The 24,692-nt window shown below is 47.9% G+C and overlaps 1 protein-coding gene across 3 annotated transcripts in view; it reads left to right on the forward strand.

Annotated features, from left to right (window-relative positions):
- Positions 1-24,692, forward strand: part of WWP2 (WW domain containing E3 ubiquitin protein ligase 2) — a 151,249-nt gene that overhangs the window by 121,072 nt on the left and 5,485 nt on the right. For all 3 annotated transcript variants that reach the window (XM_023245698.2, XM_023245699.2, XM_023245700.2), the window contains 9 exons: positions 8,821-8,995; positions 15,708-15,762; positions 19,268-19,349; positions 19,896-20,024; positions 20,403-20,478; positions 20,790-20,861; positions 21,084-21,172; positions 23,015-23,174; positions 24,426-24,559. In XM_023245698.2, coding sequence (XP_023101466.1) covers positions 8,821-8,995; positions 15,708-15,762; positions 19,268-19,349; positions 19,896-20,024; positions 20,403-20,478; positions 20,790-20,861; positions 21,084-21,172; positions 23,015-23,174; positions 24,426-24,559 — 972 coding nt within the window. The remainder of the gene's footprint in view (positions 1-8,820; positions 8,996-15,707; positions 15,763-19,267; positions 19,350-19,895; positions 20,025-20,402; positions 20,479-20,789; positions 20,862-21,083; positions 21,173-23,014; positions 23,175-24,425; positions 24,560-24,692) is intronic.

A 24,692-nucleotide genomic window follows, 5' to 3' on the forward strand; every position in this document is an offset into this window, starting at 1 on the left:
AAAATAATCATTGATTTTTAACAGGATGTGTTTTACACTTGTACTTTGTGTGTTGACAGTCCTTATACTTAAAAGCAGCATTAACTCTAGAAATGTGCTAGTTACTGCCTCTTAAGTTATGTAGGCCTTGACCTGATGAGCATTTGGATAGCATCTAAATTAAGATTTTAATGGTGTCTTCTAAGGATGGCCAAAAATTGTTTCTTCTTTAAGTTTTGAGGTGGGACAACAGATCCAGATTTCTTTCTTGCTTGCTTTCTTTCTTTTCTTTTTTTCTTCCTTTCTTCCTTCCTCCCTCCCTTCGTTCCTTTTCTTCTTTTCTCTTCTTTCCTTTATTTCTTTCTTTTCAGTCAACAAATATTTACTGAGCCCTGCTCTATACCAGGCACTATGCCCTGTGAGTACATCAGTACACCAAAGGAGAAAACCCCTGATCTCACGGTAGTGTGAGACACACAATTAATGAGTTAATAAATTTATATAGTGTCAGGTGGTGATATGTAATTTGAGGTAAAATAAAGCAGAGGAAGGGGTTGAGGTAAACAAAGTAGCACACACACATTTTTCTGATGCACATAAAATCAATATATAACCGTTAGAATAAAAATGTCTCCCTGCATGTACCATCTACATTTGCCTAATGATACCAGGTCCACCACCTCTGAGAGGTGCAGGCTCACACGACCAGAATGTGCTAGAATAATCCCTCTGGTTCCATTTCTTTCCTCTATCATTTTTCAAATTGGATACAGATTGTACCCTGAGAAAGACTTTGAACCTGCAGCTCCCCTGATTTCCCTGAGGGGCTGGGCTGCTCCTCCACACCTGACTAGGTACTCGGCCCCTCCAGGTGTGGGCTGGGGATGCCTCTAGCATCACTGGAGAGCAGAAAGCATTGTAATTACAGATCCAGATTTCTTATTGTCAGGACACTTTTAATGCTTTATTGGACGGTGGCTCAGCTCTACACCCCACGTAGCCTATTAGTTCTTACAGGGTTTTAATCTCAGACCTCAGTACCTCTGAGCCCCTGGCAGGTACTTCTGCACCATAACTGGGAGCCCAGACAGAATAAGAGTGCTTAAGCTTTCATCGCTAACAAGGGGAGAAGTTCCACCCCAGGAAGTATTATCATGCCGAGAGCAAACCTGAAACTACAGGCGGAGCCGTTGTCTCAGCAGACCCAGTCACTCCGGAGTAAGATTGAGTCAAAGGATTCAGTCTGTCTTGGCCACCCCCTTCTGTTAGACCCAGGGGACGCTTGTATGAGGAATGGTCATTTTTTTTATCCAGGAACAAAAAGTATTGGCCCTGGTAACTAAGGATGGATGCAGTAATTTGCTCTTAGGTGGTGTTTAGACCAGAGGTGAGCAGGGAGAGGGGTCTCGATAGACCAAGGTGTAGGCGAGGCCTCACAGAGGGAGCGGGATCAGTTGCGATCTTGGAGGAGGGGCTGGAGTTGGACTTAAATGACAAGAGGAAGTTGATCCAGGTTGGGGGAAAGGCGTGAAAGTAAAAGATATCGTTAGGGAATGATTAATGAGACAGTTTGGCTGGAGTGGAAGGTTTTTTTTTTTTTTTTTAATTTTTTTTTTTTTTCAACGTTTATTTATTTTTGGGACAGAGAGAGACAGAGCATGAACGGGGGAGGGGCAGAGAGAGAGGGAGACACAGAATCGGAAACAGGCTCCAGGCTCTGAGCCATCAGCCCTGAGCCTGACGCGGGGCTTGAACTCACGGACCGCGAGATCGTGACCTGGCTGAAGTCGGACGCTTAACCGACTGCGCCACCCAGGCGCCCCAGGGAGTGGAAGGTTTACGTGAAACAGAGATGCCCAGAGAGTGTCTAGCAAGGCAGCTGGGTTTGGTGGACATGCCTGCTGGAACATGAGAGAGCGCAGGGCCGACTGGGCCTCAACCACTGTGCTGTTTTTATAGATTGCGATTCTTGGTGAGATTTCACCCACAATCAAGGGTGGGGTTATGCTGTTTAGAAGTTTGAAATTTACCAGTCCAGAAGACTTTTAGTTAAACGTGTGGATTAAACATGTATTTGTTTCCATTCCTTCCTGAAAACCCCCTAAGTGGCAATAAAAGTATAAAGAAGTATAATGATAAAGGATTGGAAGAGGAGAAGCAGCATATGGGAGAAGGTAACAAAACTTTGGTTGCTGATAGATAAATGGCAGAGCTGAGAAAGCTGAAACCCCAACTTACAGTGTGGGTGCCCACCAGGAAGTCAGCCAGTTAGCACCACGGAGCCCTGGAAAGCTCAGCAATCAGACATGGTAGGGGGAGGTGCTATGAAATGAGACTAAAAAGCTGAAGTCAAGTTAAAAATTGGTGCAGGGAGTCGTTAGAGTCTCAGGTTGTCAACCATGACATCCAGCCCTGTGCCGCACGCCTGCATGCACACGTGTTTATCTCACACACGCGTGCGCACATGCAGCCAGCCTGGAGGATGAAGCCAGAGCTGAAGGCAAGGATGAACTCAGAAAAAAATGGATTGAGTGAGGACGCTGTCCCCAAGTTAAAGATTGGGACTTTTTTTTGCTAGATAAAGGGATCAGTCGAAGGGAAGAGAACTACAGATTGTGATGTTTGTGGGTCGTCTAGTGAAACAGCTGAGTGAAGCCACCGGTCAGTTTTCCCCCACCTGGATACCCAGAGCATCCATTCAGTGTTTTAGTGACTCACTTTTAAATATGAAAGAACAGCCTGCGGCCAGCAGACAGAAAGGGGACTTGGTGAAAACAATGTGGAATGTAAAACCAAATTGTGATTCGTATCCTCAAAAATTTGGGAGGAAATACGGCATCTGTGCAAGAAGAACAGGAGACCGTGAAATGAACCATGCAGAAAACAAGAAGAACATTCATTCGTTTATTAATGTTTATTTTGAGGGAGAGAGAGAGAGAAAGCGCGCATGTGTGCGTGCGCACCCGCAAGTGGGAGAGGGGCAGAGAGAGAGAATCCCAAGTAGGCTCTGTACTGGCTGTGTGAGATCATGACCTGAGCCGAAATCAGGAGTCGGGCCCTTAACTGACTGAGCCACCCAGGCACCCCAAGAAGACCTTTTAGAAATTAATATATAACTGACTGTGGAACAACCCGGGGGTTAAGAGTGCATGCTGACCCCTGCACAGTTGAAAATGTGCATACAAATGACTTCCCCAGAGCTTAACTACTAATAGCTTACTGTTGACCAGAAGCCTTACCGATAACATAAACAATTGATTAACACATATTTTGTATGTTATATATATTATATACTGTATTCTTTCAATAAAGTAAGCCAGAGAAAACAAAGTATTATTAAGAAAATCATAAGGAAGAGAAAATACATTTACAGTACTGAACTATATTTATTGAAAAAAAAATCCATGTATAAACGGACCACCACAGTTTAAACCCTTGCTGTTCAAGGGGTCAACTGTATATAAAAGCAGAAACAGGGGTGCCTGGGTGGCTCAGTTGGTTAAGCATCTGACTCGATTTTGGCTCTGGTTGTGATCTCACAGTTGGTGGGATCGAGCCTCAGAATGGGGTCTTCATTGACAGTGTGGAGCCTGCTTGGGATTCTCTCTCCCTCTCTCTCTCTGCCCCTCCCCTGCTCTTGCACATGCTCTCTCTCTCAAGATAAATATTTTTTAAAAAATTAAAAAAAATTTTTTTAAACATTTGTTTATTTTTGAGAGAGAAAGAGAGAGACAGAGTGTGATCAGGAGAGGGGAAGAGAGAGGGAGACAGAGAATCTGAAGCAGGCTCCAGGCTCTGAGCACAGAGCCTGACACGGGGCTTGAATCCACAAACCGTGAGATCTGAGCTGAGGTTGGAGGCTTAACCAACTGAGTCACCCAGGTGCTCCTAAAAAAATTTTTTTTTAATGTTCACAAATTTTTGAGAGAAAGAGAGAGAGAGACAGAGTGCAGTGCGGGAGGGGCAGAGAGACAGGGAGACATAGAATCTGAAGCAGGCTCTAGGCTCTGAGCTGTCAGCGCAGAGCCCCATATGGGGCTTGAACTCACGAACTACAAGATCATAACCTGAATGGAAGTTGGACGCTTAACCGACTGAGCCACCCAGGTGCCCCTCCCCCTGTCAAAATAAATAAACTTAAAAAGAAGAGCTCTTTAAAAAAATAAAAATTGCAAGAATGGAAAGATAATGTTGGAGATTAGAAAATTAGAAGATGAGCCCAGGAGATTCAACATCTGAACAGTAGTTCTAGCAAGAAAGAACTTGCTAGAAGAACTTTCTATTATCAAAGAAAAAAAAATAGAAGCATATTGCTAGAATTGAGTGGTAATGTATTCAAATTCAAAGGGCCTACCAAATGCCCAAACCAGAGAATGAGAAAAGACTGACCTCAAGGAACATCCAAATGGAATTTGGGGATGGCAAGAGAATGTCTCAGAAGCCTCCGGAGGGTAAAAATAGGCTAGCTATCGAGAATTAGGAATCAAGAATGCCATCTTTCTTCTCAACAGCAACTGTGGAGCTGAACCCTTAAAATTCTGATGGAAAGTTATTTCCTGTCTAGAAATCAACTTTTAGTCACCTTAACACTTAACTCTGAGACTTGAATAAAGGCATCTTCAGTGTTTCAAACAATTAACTTTGGTGCATCCTTTCTCAGAAGCTACTAGATGGTTTGTTCCACCAGATGAGAGGAAACCAAGAAAGAAGTCATGAGATGCAGGACACAGGGGACTCCATTCAGAGGCCAAAGACAGTCCCAAGAGGAAGATGAGGGAAGGTGACTCAGGACAGTAACATAGAGCAGATCTGGAGGACAGGTGTCCACATAGGGCAACAGGGGCCTGGAGCTGTGTGGCTAAGGCATATCTGACTGACACTGAGAGGCCACGTGCGCCATCAGAATCTGGGGGTGCATTGGTAAGAGATTCTTGAAAAACAGGCAGAATGAAACACACTCTAGTTCTTTTCACTCCAGAAAAAAAAAAGTCGTACAAGCAAGGAAACATATGTGTAGTATTCTATGAAATCATAATACAAACTCTGAATATGGATTTAATGACGGTTTTCTAAATTGGGAGGAGGGGGCCTATGTGTGTTGTGGGGTGGGATGCAATAACTAAATGCTCAGCTTTGATAGCAGAAGGTTCACAAGTAACGTCTAATATGACAGAAATCAAGAAATAGTAGAAGGAGCATGCTGTTTAGAAATATGGCTGTAAATAGAAGGAACAGTTGAGAATTCAAAGTTGTTGCTTCTGAGAGGTAGGAATCAGCGATGGGGAGAGGTAGGGAAGGAGACACTGTTTTTTATTGTGTCTCCTGTAGTACCATTTGCATTTTTTTAATGTTTATTTTTGAGACACACACACACACACACGCACACACAGCATGAGCTGGGGAGAGACAGAGAGAGAGAGGACGACAGAAGATCCAAAGCAGGTTCTGTGCTGACAGCAGAGAGCCCGATGTGGGGCTTGAACTCAGGAACCATGAGATCGTGACCTGAGCTGAAGTTAGACACTTAACTGACTGAGCCACCCAGGTGTCCCAAGAAGCTGTTTTTAGAGACGCTGTGAGTTAAAAGAATCATTGAAGAGGTGGCCAAAAAAAGTCAGTAAGGCTGCTAACCCTGAAAATTGAGAAAGATACCAGACTGAAGCATGATAGTTATGTGAGTAAGGTAAGGATGCAGACAAGATGAAATGAGAAGGTAGTTAGAATAAAGCCTTTCCAGCCCATATAGTGTAATCCATATTGGGTTCCCTTTGCATTGAGTTAATGCTATTTTCTTCAGTGGTATCACTTTCTCATCTTTTTAAGGCCCTTTTATCCCTCTTCCCCTTTCAAACTTATAGTGGAAAAATCAGGCATGTACCAAATTTGAGAGAATAGTACAATGAATCCCTGCTAACTACCACCTGGTTGTAACAACTGATAACATTTTGTTTCATCTGACCTCCTACTTTTCAGGGAAGGGGACTGATGAATTTTAGAGCAAATCCCAGATGTCATATCTTTTGAACCATAAATATATCATATACATCTCTAACAGGTAAGGGTTTAAGAAAAAAAAAAAAACTAGGGGTACCTGGCTGGCTCAGTCCATAGAGCATGTGATTCTTGATCTCATTTTCGTGAGTTTGAGCCCCACGTTGTGCATAGAGATTCCTTAAAAAAACAACAAACTAAAATACCATTATCCCACCCAACAAAATTAACGACATTTCTTTGCTTCATGTCACCCAGTCCTTGTTCCATTCTCCCCAATTGTCTTAAAAATATTTTTACAGTTGATTTGGGTCAGATTCAAACTCAAGATCATCACATTAGTTTTGGCTGATATGTCTCATAAGGCTCTTTTATTATTTTTTATTTATTTTTTATTTTTTAAAATTTATATCCAAATTAGTTAGCATATAGTGCAACAATGATTTCGGGAGTAGATTCCTTAGTGCCCCTTACCCATTTAGCCCATCCCCCCTCCCACAACCCCTCCAGCAACCCTCAGTTTGTTCTCCATATTTATGAGTCTGTTTTGTTTTGTCCCCCTCCCTGTTTTTATATTATTTTTGTTTCCCTTCCCTTATGTTCATCTGTTTTGTCTCTTAAAGTCCTCAGATGAGGGGCGCCTGGGTGGCGCAGTCGGTTAAGCGTCCGACTTCAGCCAGGTCACAATCTCGCGGTCTGTGAGTTCGAGCCCCGCGTCAGGCTCTGGGCTGATGGCTCAGAGCCTGGAGCCTGTTTCCGATTCTGTGTCTCCCTCTCTCTCTGCCCCTCCCCCGTTCATGCTCTGTCTCTCCCTGTCCCAAAAATAAATAAACGTTGAAAAAGTAAATAAAGTCCTCAGATGAGTGAAGTCATATGATTTTTGTCTTTCTCTGACTAATTTCACTTAGCATAATACCCTCCAGTTCCACCCATGTAGTTGCAAATGGCAAGATTTCATTCTTTTTGATTGCCAAGTAATACTCCATTGTATATATATATACCACATTTCCTGTATCCATTCATCCATGGATGGACATTTGGGCTCTTTCCATACTTTGGCTATTGTGGATAGTGCTGCTATAAACATGGGGGTGCATGTGTCCCTTCAAAACAGCACACCTGGATCTTGTGGATAAATGCCTAGTAGTGCAATTGGTGGGTTGTAGGGTAGTTCTATTTTTAGTTTTTTGAGGAACCTCCATACTGTTTTCCAGAGTGGCCGCACCAGCTTGCATTCCCATCGTAAGTCTCTTTTAACCTGTAAGTTTCCCCACTCTTTCTTTCTTTCTTTCTTTCTTTCTTTCTTTCTTTCTTTCTTTCTTTCTTTCTTTCTTTCCTTCCTTCCTTCCTTCCTTCCTTCCTTCCTTCCTTCCTTCCTTCCTTCCTTCCTTCCTTTTCTTTCTTTCTTTCTTTCTTTCTTTCTTTCTTTCTTTCTTTCTTTCTTTCTTTCTTTCTTCCTTTCCATTTACTCTTTGAAGATCCTGGGCATTTGTTCTGTAGAATTTCTCATATTCTGGATGTGACCTTGGAATGTTGGGTGATATGCTTCTCTATCCATTGTCTTTCCTACCAACTGGTAGTTAGATATGGAGGCTTGATTAGATTGAAATTCACTTTTTAAAATTGAGGTATAACTTACACCCAATGAGATACCCAGATCTCAGGTTCATAGTTAGATGAGTTTTGACAAATGCATACATTTTTTTTTCAGTATATGAAATTTATTGTCAAATTGGTTTCCATACAACACCCAGTGCTCATCCCAAAAGGTGCCCTCCTCAATACCCGTCACCCACCCTCCCCTCCCTTCCACCCCCCACCAACCCTCAGTTTGTTCTCAGTTTTTAAGAGTCTTTTATGGCAAATGCATACATGTACATAACCTATACTTCCTTGAAATATAAAGCATTTCCATCATTCCACAAAGCTCCCTCTCTTACTTTCTCTTGATCACTTCTTCCTTCCTTGTGTACAAATCGAGTTATAGCTGCCAAGCACAGATAAAGATTTTTGCCATCTGTTTTAGCCTTGCCTTGCCTGTGGGTAATTTAGGACCCCTTTGGAAAGGTTGCTTTCTCCCTGAAAATAATGTAGAGTTGTTTGTACGAACTCTCCTTCTCATGACCACGCAACATGTTTTCACTGGCAGTTTATATCAGGATGATTTCTGTTGCAGGTAGCAAAAATTGGGTTCCAAATTGACTTAAGTAATAAAGAGAGTAAACTGACTCATTTAACTGAATATTCTAGATGTAGATCCTGGTTTCAAGTAAAGCCTCATCTAGTGACTCGACAATTTCACCAAGGGGCCGGCTTTTCGTTTTGTTTTGTTTTTCTACTCTGTTATCTATTGGGTCAACTTCATAATGTATTTGGGTCCTAGATGGCAGCCAGTGGTTCCTAGGACTGCATGCTTTCTCAGTCATTATCTGGCAAGGAAGAGAGAGATTTTTCCCAGAATTCCTGGAAAAAGTCCTGAGATTGGCCCTGATTAGGCTCAGCGTAGGTCGCATGCCTACCCCTAATCCAGTCGGCTGTTCAACTCTGGACTTGGTAGTAGAGTCTCCTCCCTCCCCAGAACAACCTGGATCTCCTAAATGGAAATCAGGAGCTAACGGTGAGGAAGGATTGGCTGCTGTAGAGCAATGACTGCTATAATCACGAAAGCCCCAGTAGCCTCCGTCATTGGGACTTGCCTGGCTGTGCTTCCCTGGAGCAGCCCAGCTTCTGCACCAGACACCTTGCTTAACCCTCCCTCAGCCCCTCCTCGCCAGCCATCCAGAGATGTCTCTAGAATTTGAGGGTAGGGGTGGGTGGTCACTACATTCATTCTGACCTTAATGTTTCCAGCTGGGAAAAACGCACAGACCCCCGAGGCAGGTTTTACTATGTGGATCACAACACGCGGACCACCACCTGGCAGCGCCCCACAGCTGAGTACGTGCGGAACTACGAGCAGTGGCAGTCACAGCGGAATCAGCTTCAGGGCGCCATGCAGCACTTCAGCCAAAGATTCCTCTACCAGGTGAGAGGGCAGGGGCTTGCCATGAGGGAGGGGAGCCTCCTGGCCCTGGAGAATGTGCTGCCTCGCACACTATTTGTTGACCTGTTTGGTGAGCGGGAAGACGGTAGCTGGAAACATCAGTGCTCTGGAGATTTTACTCATCACGGTGAAATTCCTCAAATTCCGTCATTTCTAATTTAGTAACTCAGTGTCCAGCTTCTGTGTTTCAGGACTCAATATACCTGAAACTGACTCAGTATATCTGAGATATATACTATCTTTCTGCCAAGACTGGATTTCTCTTCTGGCCCCTCCATCCAAGTCCATTTATTCTAGTTTGAAACCTGAAGGTCAGCTGTGACTTCTTCCGTACCTCAACTTTTGAGAACAAAACAGCCACCTACTCAGTTCGTTAAGCATCCAACTTCAGCTCAGGTCATGATCTCACAGTTCGTGGGCTTGAGCCCCACATCTGGCTCTGCACTGACAGTGCACAGCCTGCTTGGGTCCTGTCTCCCTTTTCTCTGTGCCCCTCCCCTGCTTGCTTGCGCTCTCTCTTTCAAAAATTAATACACATTAAAAAAAAAAGCCATCGAAATCTTTTCCTTTCTGCTATTGTTTTTCTTTAAATCTTTTTTATTTGACACATTCTTAAGGATGGAAGGACCTCTAAAGTTGTTGTGGATCAGGGCTTCGCAAACTATGGCCCATGGCCCAAAGTGGCCCACACCTGGTTTTGTAAATAAAGTTTTATTGGTACAGAAGCACTCCAAGTAGTTCAGGTATTGACTCTGGCTACTTACTTACACTGTAACAACAGAGTTGAGTAGTTTCAGCAGAGACCATATAGCTTATAAAGCCTGAAATATTTGCTGTCTAGCCCTTTACAGAAAAAGTTTATTGACCTCTAGTTCAACTTCCTTCTGATTCCTGGTTTTCCTTCATCCCTCGCAACTGAACGGTTAGGGCAGCCTTTCACTTGTTCTCTTTGTTGGCATTGTTCTCTCTTCCAATCTGTACTGCCTATTCCCAGCAGAGCAGTCTTCACATATCACTGTCATTTGATCACTTTTGCTCAACATTTATCACTGGTTTTTTTTTTTTCTCTTTTTTCTTTCTTCTTTTTTTTTTTTTTTTTTTAAGTAGTCTCCATGCCCAGCTTGGAGCCCAGCTTGAATTCATGACCCTGAGATCAAGACCTGATCTGAGACCAAGAGTCGGACCCTCAACCAACTGAGCCACCCAGACGCCCCTGTCACTGTCATTTTAATCACTGGCTCAAAGCCTTCTGTGGTCATTACCTACAGAACAGCATTCAAATTTCCTACTCCAGAATTCAGAGTGCTATGATCCCAAATTAACTGTCTAATGGCCTCCTGTACTGTGTCCCTTCAGGAACCCTCCCAACCCCTCCTTCCATCCCATTAGAGCCTCCACCAGTGACCTTATTCCCCCCAGCCACACAGCTGTCTTTGGCAGGACAGGTAGCATTACCAAGTTGGAACTCTGCATATTCTCAGGGGGCCTTGAACATGAAGCTCGGGATCTGTAGTAGAGTCTCTACAGAAGGTGGTGGATTAGAAGCTGGAAACCTTTTGAGCTGGTCCACAGCATTTAATCACCGAGTTTAGTCAGCACTGTTTCTGTTTGAAATGAACTCTAACCCCACAACCCATTTCTAAATTAGATACTTTCCTAGTTCGATGCTTACGATAGCTTTAATTCTGTTTAGCTAAGTACTGTTCATTATCAACTTTGCCTTTGTTTGCAGTTTTTTCCTCTGCTCACCTGAAGCAGGAGCTACCACCTCCCTGGGCCAGCCGGTCTCCTCTTCTGTCTGTCAGGGCCGGTGCTCCTTATAGAGTGAGAGAACCGTAGAAACCTCCATCTCTTTAGTACGGATGGACAGAAAGCACCGTGTTTATCACATCGACTTGTCTCCCAAGGTCAACTGTCATGCCTGTCTGTGATTCGTGCCCCGGTGCCCCGTGGTCTACCCGGTGCAGCCCTCGCGTAGGTTCTCATGCCAGGCCTTGTACTCCGCAGCCCCTTTCACACATGCCTGGCGTCCGGTTCTGGCATGTTTCGAAATTGGATGGGATGTGATCATTCTCTGCATTTCAGAAATTGTTCCTCCAGAGCTAGGCCCCAAAGACTTTCTCTGCCATTTTTCTTGGGTGGTCGTGGCTACAAAACTAGGAAGGTCTGGGTGTTTCTATCCTTTGTGTTAGAGACAAGGACACGTTTTAGGAGTCTCACACTGGTTTTGTCTCCCTGCTTATTTGGCTTCTCTAAGTATTGAAAGAAAAAATCTCTTGAAGGAATCTTTTTTTCTGTATAATGCACCAAATATGTTCTGTCGGTTGACTGAAATGTTTGGTGGGTGAGAGGGAAGGTTCTAGAGGTCATTTCTACTTGGTCTTTTGGAACCTTCATTTCTCTTGCCCACCCTCTCTCATTTTAGCAATGCCATTCCAGGCATGCAGAGGTAGAACTTTGCCTTGGAGAGTCCCCTACTACTTTTTTGAGTACTCTAAAAACGATTTTCCCCACTTTGCTGGGGTCTTAGGAGGGTTCTAGATAGAGGTGATGGTTCCCTTTTCTCTGTGAAACAAGATTCATATTGAAAAACGTGTTAAGAATCTTTTATGGGTCAGCTTTCAATGTCTCTCTGTTGATTTCCCTCTTCCCTGGATTTGCTTTGCCTCTCGCTTGCTCTGGAGCCATGTCCTGGTTACAAGTAAGAAGAGTTGCTTTCATAGAGTTATTTTGGGGTTTGGCCTTGGCCCAGGGTTTGACTCGGAAGACTTAAGAGCTGATACTGTACCAATGGGCTCTCTTCTTCCTCCTCCTCCTCCTCCTCCTCCTCCTCCTCCTCCTCCTCCTCCTCCTCCTGCTGGGCTGAAACCAAGACCTCGTTCTTCTTTACTTGCTCTAGAGAGAACACAAAATGCAGTGCAAGATAGAAGACGAAGGAGCCCCATGTCGCGGTCTCCCACAGCTCCTTCCTGCTTTCTGCCCCATCACACACATTTTTCAGTTTCTCTTCTCATTCCCCTTATTTCTGATACGCTCCCCTTTCCTGATGCCCCAGCGTGCCTTTGTTTGTTGTGACCGTCATGCACATACTTGTGTATTGCCCTTACAATTTCTCTTTGCCCTTTCTTCTGTGACCCTGCTGCATTCCAGCAGGGATGCCCACCTAGTCGCATGCATTGTGCAGTGTGACAGGGCCCATCTCACAACCTGCTACTATTTTTGTGGCATTCCCTTTACCCCCACTTTGGTCCTCCCTTAATGACTAAAGGATGTAGCCAGTGTCTACAGGACTGAAACAGGTCATTCTGTGGCTCCTGATGTGTGGATGCCAAATTGCATTATCCAGAAACAGACAACTCCTTTCTTACTCTGCAGAGAGCCCCTTGGATTGAACTCTCAAACACCTGGGTTTTGTTCTGCACCCCGTGGGTGGATACTTAAAAAAAGGAGCCGGCCTTCCATACGTAACCTTTCATGCCCTTCCCAGAGCCTTTATTGCCCTCGGCTCTATTTGCTAGACATTCTTTATTTCTGAGTTTGTATCTTAAAATATTACTGGAACTTAGTGCTTAGTCCCTGAGGGACTTGAACTCAACGTGAGCTGTCTGGCTCGCGGCCTGCACCTCAGATGTCCCAACCCAGGGACAGTTACCAGGCAAGTGATTCAACAGTGTTACTTTCTGTTCCTACTAGTAAAGGAAATTGTCTTGTCGCTTAAAGTCACCTGCAGATCCAAGGATCTTTCTTCTGACTCTAATCCCTCCAGGCCCCTTTCTCTGTGGTTTTCTGCCTGTGCTCCAAGTGACACTTGGGATCTCTCCTTTTGGGGGAATTGGCGGAGAAGAGAAGGGGCAGTCGGTTGACTTACTGGAGATGTGGGGTTTTGGGGTTTTGGTTTTCAAGCCATGATGTGTGGCTCTTATTTTTTGTTTCTCTTTGGCTTCTTTCTGTCCACTTCCTTTTCTTGTTTTTCAAGTTGTACTATGTACATTGAGGGAGAAATGTCCAAAATAGTTAAGTGCTTTTCTTTAACTGCAAGAGGTAAAATTGTTGCAGGTGTCGGCTTTCATGGACTCCATCTCATAAGTTGTTCACGTTTATCAGCCTCTGGCCCCTCTCCCTTCCCTATTGCTTCCTCTTCTGTCCCCTGTTCATAGGTTTTGGGGAGTGTGGATCTGATAGGATGAGAATAGGACGATGGCAAAGGAATGAAACGAAATGCCATAACTAAAGAGAGCCAGCATTGTATGAAGTTTTAAAAAAGGCAAGGATTAAGAAAAGGGTTGATGATTCTTTTAAAAATTCTCCTCCCTGTGCTCTGTATACTAGTCACAGTTGATTTTGGTGAATAATAGAAATCCACTTGGTTCAACTTAAACAGAAAAGGAATTTCTCAAACGGGAATGGGGTAGTTGATAGAATTAGCAGAATGACAAAGAACCAAGCTCTGGCAGAATCCAGGGGCAGGCGAGGCAAAGGAATAGTTCGTGTAGGACATTGTCCTCTTGTGCTGCCATTAAACACTCGTTGCTCCAGTGGATTGTGGACTCTATCACAGTAGTAATTTCCAACAGACCCCCTGCTTTCCTGCCGTTCCCGGAAGTCCTGAGTGGGAGCATCGGATTGGCTGGTCTTTAAGTCATGTGCCTGCACCGGAGGTGCCATGGTGTCGGGAAGGGAAATATTTGCTAGCTGATAAATATTTTTGGTCTCTAGTTCAGTGCAGGTCATGGAGGCTGTCAGTAAAAGTTGTTTGGTCTGTTGAGCTGCAGGGTTGTGCAGAAGATGACTGTCAGCCCCCTGACGCCCACTGGGTACCAGTTGGGAGCTAATTTCCCATTGGCGCGCGAATGCTATGTGGATTATCCACTCATTCCAAAAAAAGACTTGAAGCAGCAAACAGTTTTGCTCTGAATGCTTCTTTACTTTCTTAAAATGACCTTTCCTGCGTTTCTTCCCTTTTGCTACAGCTCATTCCCCACCGAGTTCTCTTTGGCTTCATTATCTGAAATGCATGCGTATTTCACAAGTTCGTTCCTTTCCTTCTGTGACCAAATGCTTTTATAGCCACTGCTCTTCTGTGTTAACTGGAAAACAAAGCTGGGGGAACTTGGGTTTCATGAGATGTTGCACCCCACCCCCACCCTGCTCCCACCAAAATGACCTCGGGAGATGTCACATTTGGGAGATCTTTTTCAGGAACCATCAGCTAAGTCTGAATTGTGGTGGAAACGTGAGCACGTCCTCCAGGATGACGGTAACGGGCCCAAAATCGAGCACAGCCCAGCTTCCCACACCTCCGTGCAATCTCACTGTGGCGGGTAGGAGGCCCTTTGCTGAAAGGCGGCTCTGTCCCACCAGGGAACCTATGGTTTCAAGACTTAAACATCTTTTTTGGAACTTGCCTTGGAAGAGTTGCCTGAACTGCCACCTTGGAAAGAAAGTTTCTCTGTCCTTTCAGCCGGGGGTGGAGGGCCGGCTGTGAAGGGTGCGGGGGTTCTTTGGCAGTTGAGCTCCACCAATGTTTTCTCAAGCTGAGACTGAGCTCCATTCATCCTCCTGCCCGTGTGTGGCTCCGTCGCCCCCAGACAGAGCCAGCCGGCAGCCCAAAGTCTGCATTGAGAACTTGATCCCCTCGTGCGACGATTAAGTTTTAGTAAGTGAAATAAAAATGCTTCAGCAAAAAAGAAAAGAAAAGGAAAAAGAAAAGCAAGCAAGCAAGCGCGTGCGGAACGACGGAACAATACTTGTTTTATTTAACTATGAAGAGTTTTTGACAGCGCCCCCCTTCTCTGCAGGATATGAGAACTCTGGGTCCACCGCAGCCCTGCCCCAGGGATCTCACGGCAGAATTAGGCTGGGGGGTGGGGGGTTTGAACGTAAACAGTGACCCTCAAGGCCTGGAGTCCGCTCGCTTTCTCCTGTCTCTCCTGCTCGCTTGCCACCTCGCCCCCAGCCCCACCTCCCCAGACAGGCACACACAGAACACTGAGCAACTTCAGGTTCGGGCCGGAGGAGAATAAAGGTGCTTTGTGAAGGGAAGCAAAACATTCCTGGGGGAGGTGAGGGGCCTGGGGCATGAATGTGCCCTCAGTCTGGGCTGGTTTTGCACACCACGGCTGCTCCCTCTCCCTCTCAGGCGCACCCAGGAGGGAGTTGGAGGGAGGAGGGCCCAGCCCCCAGCCAGGAAGCTCTGGGCGTGGGCAGGGCTTGTGGGAATGATTTCATTGGAAAGGCCTGCGATATTTTTTCCCCTCCCGTGTGTGGTTCTTGGAGAAAGTTGGAGGTGGTGGTGATTTCAGTCGCCCTGGCCGCCGCGAGCAGGAGCTCCTGCCGCAGGAAGGCACTGGCCGGGCCTGCCCGGCGGTCCGCTCCGGGCCCTCCCGCCACGCCTGGGGCCGGCTCTCTGCCTCCACAGCCCTGGCCCACCTTCTTCTGCACCCATCGTCCTCCCCCTCGCTCCCCCCTCTCCAAAGCCCGTCGGGGCCCTCTGTGTGCGGGGTTCTTTTTGGGTTTCTCTCTTTTGAAGACAACTTTTGAGAGATGCAGATGTCACTTAAGGCCTCACGGTATCCTGTACAAAGTGCTCAAATGTGGAAATGAGTCCTTGGCATTTTTATTTTTATCGATCGATTTATTTTTAACCGGCGGCTTTTTTTTAATCTCTGTGTTCTGCTGTGTTTCTTGTGTTTAGTCTTCAAGTGCTTCGACTGACCATGACCCACTGGGCCCCCTCCCTCCTGGCTGGGGTAAGTACCGAGTTCTACTTCCATGTCCTCAGCTGTCTGTAGGCTGATGCTCTGTCTTCTTCCCGTGCGAGTCTTTCTCACTCCCATCCCTCAATTCTCCATTTCGCTTTTCTCCAGCACATGCTGTGGGGATGCCCTAGTGGGAGGTTACAGGCGATGGAGCTGGAAGGTTGGGAAAGTAATTGAGTTCCCCTGCACCCCTGTAGCATTCACCTGCCATGACTGAAGGGTTATGACCCTACGGACAGAGTCCCTTAGCAGCCATGAGACTGTTGGGTTTTGGTCCTGACTTTGAATGGTCTACCCAGCCACCCATCCTGTCATTGACTAAGACATTTTGACACTGACTTACCCGCAGGTGCACTGGTTTCAGGTCTGTGGCTGTGCCATTGGAAGGAGCCACCTTACCAAACCTTTTTTTGCAGCCAGGATGTTGGAGGACTTCAGCCTAATTTTGACTAAAGAAAGCCACCTTTTTATTTGTGACCCAGTTGTGAAAGAGACCAGAGGGAAGCAGATGAGAGAGTTGAGCACTGGGCGGCAACTCTGTGGAGGCGCGTCATTGCTGACTAATAACGCCATGCTGGATTCTCCTTGTCATTGGAGAATTTTAAGTCCTGGGCGTGATTTGCCAATAATGAGTTAGAGGGATGGACGTCCTTGACTTGGGAGAGATTATGGGCTTTATGGCTATTCTGGGAAGGAGTAGCCATGCAAAAAGGGGTCATGAGAGATGGTGAGATTCCATGCATTCTGCAGCTCTGAACTGGGTCAGGGTTTTGTTCAATACGGCAAGAGTCCCTGCGTTCCGAAGAGGGCAGTTTTTGCAAGAATCAGCATGTGCCGGCTTTAGTGTATTGGTGAGGCCAGTAGCAGACAGTAAGTGCTAGTTTGATGGTGGTCACAGATGGTTATTAAGTTGGGCAGGGGCATGCTCCCCAGTAAAGACGGAGAAGGTGACAATGATAGGATGAACATGACCTGGGAAAGTACAGCTTTTGAGCTGGATCCTCTTAGTGTAGACATATTACTCCCTGCTAGTAATTTACCAGATTCCATCACCTCCCTGGGACCCATAGTGTGTCACTTAGGGAATTACCACTGTATTCCAGAGCACTGGAAGGACCTTGTAGACCTTCTAGGGGGATGTGTTGGTTAGTGAGGCCTCCAGACAGTTCTTGAAAATCACCGATGACCCATCTGGCTCTTTGAACTGATGAAAGGTCACAAGTATCTCAGAGATCAGCAGCAAGTCAAATGTGAGGAGTCAAACACAGGGTCCCTGGCTAGGCAGGGAAAATGCATCAGATTAAACAAGAATGTATGATGTTTGGCAGCCAGTAGACACTCTGACCCAGAGCCAGGGGCCCGGAGTCGTTCCTGGGTCTGCAGAGTCCAGTGATTTCTTTCTGCTACATGGTCACCAAGTAAATCTGCTACATGATTTGGTTCCGCTACATGATGGTCACCAAGTAAGAGCATCTGCAGCGACTCAAAAATAGCTCCCAGAAGCCAAGTGTGAAATATCTGAGATGGGATTAGGAGCCATGGTCAGAGTCAGTGGTGTTTACATACGATCAGGAAAACACACAAGATTATATTGGTATGAAACTGAGAAAAAAGAACATCTGGCCGAGGGCCAGGGAACCTTCCTAATCACATCCTTTGGGCTTTGTGTGGCTTTTCCAGGGCTGTGACAGGGCCACCTCCCCAAGAAGAGTTGAGAGTGAACAGAAAGAGCAGCAGAACCAAGTGAGAATTGTGTTTAGTGGGAGCCTGCTATGAAAGCTGTGCTGTCCTGCTGTCAGTCCTAGGTCCCTTTCTGCTCCTCTAGGAGAGACACCCCCTCCCCGTTCTCCCTGCACCCCGGCCCATGGGTTAGGATGCCTCAGGTTTAGATCCACATGTCTTCAGCCACCCTGACCCTGGCCATGTGACTACATGCTTCCAGGTCTACTTCTTCCTGAAGGAAGCAAACTAGATGCTAGGGTTAGGGCTTTCCCAGCCCCTAAACTATGAAATTGTATGTGGTGAGGCAGTTCCAGGAGGCCCCCTGGCAGCAATGAGGGCATAGGCCCCAGACCGGCTGGACAGATCCCCCACCCTGAGGATCAGCATGGGCTTTGGACCGTGGCAGAGCAGACACAAAGGATCTAGTTTAAAGCAGAAGCTTCTGGAATGGAAGGGGCCTCTCCTTTTTTTTAGAACCTTCTCAGGAAGCCTGCCTTCTGTGGGACAGTCCCATAAGCTTTTCTGAGGTGATGGTGAGTTCTGTAATAATCTTGGACATCTTTTCTTTCTTTCCTTTTGTCTGTGTTTTTAAAATTTCTGTCAGGAAATGGATACCATGTAAGACAGAGAGACCAAGGCACCTAGGGTGATACTGAGAACACTGCAGCCTGATGCTTGAGGGGAGAGGTGTGAGTTCCTCAGTTCTAGGCCTTTCTTAGCTTTTGGTTTGCCTGTACCTTCTGGAACCGGTTCTTTTTATTTTTTTAATTCCACCCTGTCATTGTAAAAGAGGGAGGGTCATTAGCATCTGTTATTTGGGGGACAGAAGCAGAATTGAAGGCTCACGAACTTCATGGGAAAGGTGACCTCTCTTGGGTTCGAAGCCTTGCCCCTCGTCTCCCTTGTCATCTACTTGGAGCTGACGGAGTGCCTCTTTCACTGCCTCTCACAGCCTGGAATCAGTAGCTAGTGTGGGTCTGCCTGGATCCCTCCCATGAGCACCCGAGCCGTCATCAGTGCCCCAGGAGAGGGCGAGATAGGAAAGATTGCCCAGAGGCCAGAGACCATGTGTCTGAGCACCCCCAAACACTGGCCTGGCTCGAAGCACACGCTAAGGTGTAAGAACAAGGTGGGCATTGTAAGTGCCCGCAGCCCCAGGCATTTATTGCACATGTGCAACACGACATTTTGCTGGGCTATGAGAGTTTTAGAACAAAGCTTTGCCTTCACGCAGGGGGAAAGAGAGAAGGCAGACGGGAGTAGGCCCTGTGGTACCGAGTACTGATCAAGAAGGTATGAAGGAAAATGCAGCCACCCCACAATGACCCTGCCTGGATGGAGCAGTTGCAGGACCAGAGACCGGCCCGTGAGGGACTGGGGACGGGACCAGGGTTGAAGGGAGGCTGGCCGTGCCTCCACTTTGCGCACAGCTGGATGCAATTATGCCTCTGGTTTCAGTTGGGGCTGCTCCCCCTCCGTGTTGCCACACCGCCCCCTTTCCTCCAACAAATCGACCAACCAAAGACAGTGCTGGATCTTGAGTTGGAAATGTGTTTGACCCTCCCCCACTCCCCAGTAGGGAAAGATTCTCTTTGTCCTTTTTCCCAGTGACAGATGTGAGTGAGCCAGGCTTTCATCGGTTAAACTTCTCTAACAGGTCTGGAACAGGGGCAGAAATTGAGACCGCTGGCACTCAGGACGTGGGAGCCAGAGGGGAGTGGAACTCAAGGTCTTGCAAGCTGATTGTCGTCTTTTCTTTATTCTCCCATGGCAGAGAAGAGACAGGACAACGGACGGGTGTATTACGTGAACCATAACACACGCACCACGCAGTGGGAGGACCCTCGGACCCAGGGGTAAGGACACGGGCCAGGTCGGCCAGGTGTAGCTCCAGCGTTGGCCACGTGCCTCGGAATGCATGGTCCTCCATGGCCAGTGTTCAAGGATATCTTCAGCCAAACACGAATGCCCCAAGACCCTTACCATGTGGTGTCGACCTAATGAGACTTGAAAGTGGCTCCTTGAATTGACTTTCTCGATGGATAGAGAGTGGTGTCTGGGCCAGTTGTGCATATTGCCGATAGCGTGATCTCGAATGGCTCGAGGGAACCCCTCTAGAAGCTAGTCTGGGATGGGGCCTGTGGTGTCTCAGGATCGCTGGCTCAGGCCATGGCCATCCACCCAGAGCTGGTTCTTTGGCCTTGGGTCAGTACGTGACCTCTCTTTGCTACAGAACCATCCTCACGACTTGGGTGGTACCAGGTGTGTTTCCTCCAGACGCGTCCTCAAGGGCTGTGCAGGGCCTGGGTGAAAGCGGAGAGAAAGCAGCACTCGGGGAACCCCATCCTCCGAGGCCCAGAAGGAGGCACCACCCCTTACCTCCTCTCTTCCCGTGCTTCCAGGATGATCCAGGAACCAGCTCTGCCCCCAGGGTGGGAGATGAAGTACACCAGTGAAGGGGTACGCTATTTTGTGGACCACAATACACGCACCACCACCTTTAAGGATCCTCGCCCAGGGTTTGAGTCTGGGTAAGGACTTTCCACAGGCAGTGTTGGTATCTGTTCACACCGTCCGGGTTCATCCTCGTCTCGATCCTCTTACTGCCCTCTGGTGGCCAGTTTTAATGTCACATTAATGGGGTCGGGGTTGGGGGGGGTGGGGGGGTGGGAAGGGGCTATCCTGTTTATTCCGAATGACACTAGCGGTCTTTCTGTAAAAGCAAGAAGTCTGGCCTTATTTCTGGTTTTTCTTTTTACTCCTCAAATGTGTCTACAGGAGACCTAATGACGGTCACTTCTTTTCCTTTCTTGTCTCTAACATAGCATCAGCTTTCCTCAGGGCTAACAAAATACATTGCTAATTTTTGAGAAATCACATGGGTTCTAGAACATCTTTGCTCTTCCCAGGACGAAGCAGGGTTCCCCTGGTGCCTACGACCGAAGTTTTCGGTGGAAGTATCACCAGTTCCGGTTCCTCTGCCACGTGAGTTCTGAGACTGGACCTCCCACAGAGGTTGGGTGATTGAGTTCACTTAGCATGATTTCCCAGCCTAGCAGAGGTAGTGAAACGCGTGCGTCTTAGGGAGGGTCGCCAGTCACTTGTCTTACCCCAAGCGACTGTCTGACATCATCTCCAGGAAATCAGCTCCCATTCCTACGGTACCAGGCTCTCCGCCACTGGTCCAGGGAGACGGGGAAGCCTGTTTGTACAGACGAGAGACTTGACCGGATGGTTATGACTGAGGTCCTGACTCGGGGTTTGTTTTCTTTCTTTGTTTCTTTCTTTCTTTTCAGTCGAATGCCCTCCCCAGCCATGTGAAGATCAGCGTTTCCAGGCAGACGCTTTTTGAGGATTCTTTCCAGCAGGTTAGAGAATAATCATGGTGCCTGAGACCAATGAATAGGAGGCCCTCTCTCACCACCCCGTCTCCTGTCACGTGGCTTGTTGAATCCATGTGGTAGCGTTTCCAAGGTGTGGGCCTTGGTGACAAGTCTCTGCTGAACAGCAGGCCTTAGAATTCCCTGCCCCGCCCCAGCCTGCCACGGAGGCAGGCGTGGCACTCTGGCCACGATGCTCTGTCTCCCCAGATCATGAACATGAAGCCGTATGACCTGCGCCGCCGGCTCTACATCATCATGCGCGGCGAGGAGGGCCTGGACTACGGAGGCATTGCCAGGTAAGCTCATCACCTCTGGAAGGCTGTGCGGCACCCCGTTGCCCCAGAAATGCCTCCAGCCAGAACGCTGCCTCCGCCTTGCTCACATTGGCTCCCCAAGCTCCTGCACCTTCAGGAGTAGGCATGGGTGTGGCTGGTCCACATGGGCGCAGGAGCAGGGTCCCTGGGTCCCCTTCGGGGCTGGGAATTGACCCTTTAGTTATTGTCCTGTGGGGAGGCTGGGAGCTCCCAAGGGAAGAGCTGAGGACAGTGGCTCATGATTTCTGTACTTGAACCATTCGGCAGTGGCTAAATAGTGATGTCCTGTGGTTTCAATTAAAATTGGCCCCGGGCTTCTCTTCTTGGGCAGCTGGGGCAGGTCAAATCTGGTGTGTCCCTGTGTGCCTGACATATATAAGCTCTGTCCCAACCCGGAGGGCCTTGATCAGGGCTCAGCTACACATCATGTGCAGAGGGTCAAAAATTAAAATGGCTGATGTGCCCATAAGAAGAGCCTAAAGCATTGGCCTGCCCTCACCCAGTCTGCCTACAAAAGTTAACAGACTCTCTGACAAAACGTTGCCTTGGATAATGGGGCTGAAGGTCCCCTGGCAGGGAGAAGGAGCATCCTGGCCTACGGTGACCGCTCAGCTCGCTGATCTCTCACGGTGTGGGGACGTCTTCTCTCTTGGTGTTGGGTTCACTTGCTTCTGGTCCTCTGTTTGCCGGTGGTGCTGCCCTCTGTGTTGGCCCCTGTGGATCAATTGCTCTTTGTTCTGTGGTGACCATGGTGACCTTCTCTCCAGGCTCTGCTTGGTGGTGTGGCTCCCACCCCGTGTGTGTCTGTCTCTCTGTGTCCTGCCAGTGGTTTTACCCTATGGTAGGTTACGTCATGCTGTTCTACCACAGGGTAGAACCACGGACGGGATACCGAGGCACCCTCTGCATCGAAGGAACTCCTCGTCTGCCCGGCCACAAGCAGCCGGGGACTGGCCCCCTTGGGATGTCCCCCTGCTGGTTGAGCTCAAGCCTGAAAGGACCCTGAATTCTGGCTTGCAGCTTGTATCTAGGCCACAAAGAGACGCCAAGTCATGGGTGTTGGTTCAGAAAAATGTGTGGAAGTGTGGGAAAGGGAATGGTGATGGGGTCTGGGTGAGGGGAGGGGAAAGAGCAAGGGAAGCGAGATACCTGTTGTATAGCTGCTGGGAATGAGGTTTATAATCTAGAGGCAGCATGGATTACAGAGTTTTCATGCATCAGGGCTTAGGAACATATTGCTGTGTATTCATATTATGCTGCCAACTCAGGGTAAAAGCAGGCTAGCTATTTCTTACAGCACCTGTGCAAGATTTAGAAAAAGATGCCCTTTCTCAAGACACTTCCATGTTAGAAAATGGTCATGATATCTTCGTTTTATTGGGAAAAATACCAGCTTGACTGCTACATGCAGAAAAATTATCGTAATAAATGTGCAAACCTATGCTATTTTAACATAGTGCCTTTGTACAGTGCACAGCCTGCACAGCTGTGCATGGTGGCCTCAGGGTACAAAGAGCTCCTTTGCCATCAGACATACTGGATATCGGATGTAAAGTCCTGGAATGCATCACCTCGGAGCCCAGAGACATGCACGCAGGCTTTCCTGAGCACTGTCCACAAGTGCAATTGTTGTCCTGGTTCACCCTCACTCACTGACCAGCTGTTAATACAGATTATACCAGGTGTTAATCCCAGTGGGGCTCGGCAACCAGGGACACGTGTCTCCAAACTAGCCAAGACAAGACGACAGAGGAGGGTCACATCTCTGGTGCAGGTTGCAGGAAGGGATCCATTACCCTTGTTTTTCTCTGTCTTCTCTCACAGGGAGTGGTTTTTCCTCCTGTCTCATGAGGTGCTCAACCCCATGTATTGTTTATTTGAATACGCCGGGAAGAACAATTACTGCCTGCAGATCAACCCTGCCTCTTCCATCAACCCCGACCACCTCACCTATTTCCGCTTTATTGGCAGATTCATCGCTATGGTAAGATGCATTGCTGCGAGATCTCTAGAGAGGGCGGCTGCCGGGGAGCCAGTCATGCCAACAGCCGCCTGCAGTGGGTCCCATCTCTGAGCCCCACGCGCCTCCTCACACAGCTCCTAACAAGACATGCAAAAAGCTAGCATTCTGGAGGTAGTTCAGAGCTCTGTCAGCGGTGCCCCCAGGGGCTATGAGAGGGTTTTCATGTTTGATTTGTGTAGGACTGGTCAAGCGATCGCTCACTTGACATTTCAGTGTGCACCCCGCTGAGGGTGTTGGCATGACACACGCTGCCCACTTGCTGCCTGTCTCACGGGGGGAGAGGAGATGTCGGGGAGGTGCGTACCACGGTCTGTCACGAGCCTCGGGTGGGAGTGTTTGGGAGTATCTGACTGAGACGCTCACTTCTGGAAGGGGATTTGGAATCAACACTAGCTTAGAACAGAGTCCTAGTAGACTGTTGGTCAGGATGTAGGAGGCATCGTCAGGGAGTGGGTGAACAGTAGGAAAAAGGGAGTCATGGTACCCGTATTTATCTAGAAATAGGAACACGGTGTGAATAGAGAAGGGAGTCATGTCATGTGTATCCTGTCGAGTGTCTCGTGAGGGCAGAGAACCGGGATTGAGAAGGGGGAGCCCATGAGAGTCATATAGTCCTTCTGCCATTTTTGGTAGTTGGAGATGTTTCATCGCTCACTTTCCTTTGCTTCTTCCTGACTTCCTGAATGCTCTGCCTGCGGGAACCCCAGAGCCCATGACTAAATATGTCCCTTCCCCTTGTCTGGAAGTTCTTGGCTAAGGTGCTGGGCTCAGGAAGTGGGCACATTCTTCCCAGGTCTAGAGACCCGCCTGGCCCCGCAGCCGACAGGACAGACCAGTAAAACCCTAGACTATTACTCACCACTGGCCCGCCAGCTCTTGCCATTGACAGCGTCTGCATTATTTTTGGCTGCCTCTGCGGCCCAGCTCTGAGCGTCAGTGAGTCAGGGCCGCCGCCTGGGGCTGTGCTGGGAGTGCGGGCAGATCTCTGCTAGAACAGGGAGCTGGCGGGTGAGCATCCTGGGCAGGCAGTGGGCTCCTAAGCAGGCTGGCTCTGCTTGTCCCTGTGGTCTGCAGGTGTCCCAAGGTCATAGGCGCTCTTGGGGAGAGAGGGCAGGTAGCAGTAGTTGGACTTTGGTGAGGAGCATCTGAGAGCCTGACTTGGGCAGGGTCCTCTAAAGACCGAACCCCTTTGGCATGTCTCTTCTTCCTCAGGCTCTGTATCATGGGAAGTTCATTGACACAGGCTTCACCCTCCCTTTCTATAAGCGGATGCTCAACAAGAGACCAACCCTGAAAGACCTGGAATCTATTGACCCTGAATTCTACAACTCTATCGTCTGGATCAAGTGAGTCCTCTCCCTTGCACCGTGCTGGGAGGAGAGGGGTCTCTGGGTAGGGGAGTAGCATGGTTGGCCTGTATGTTCTCCGCCAGAGTGGCCTTGCACTCTTATAGGCTGTGTAAATGCTTGTGGAGATGCA

Source organism: Felis catus, chromosome E2 (assembly GCF_018350175.1).
Source record: "Felis catus isolate Fca126 chromosome E2, F.catus_Fca126_mat1.0, whole genome shotgun sequence".
Classification (NCBI taxonomy): Eukaryota; Metazoa; Chordata; class Mammalia; order Carnivora; family Felidae; genus Felis; species Felis catus.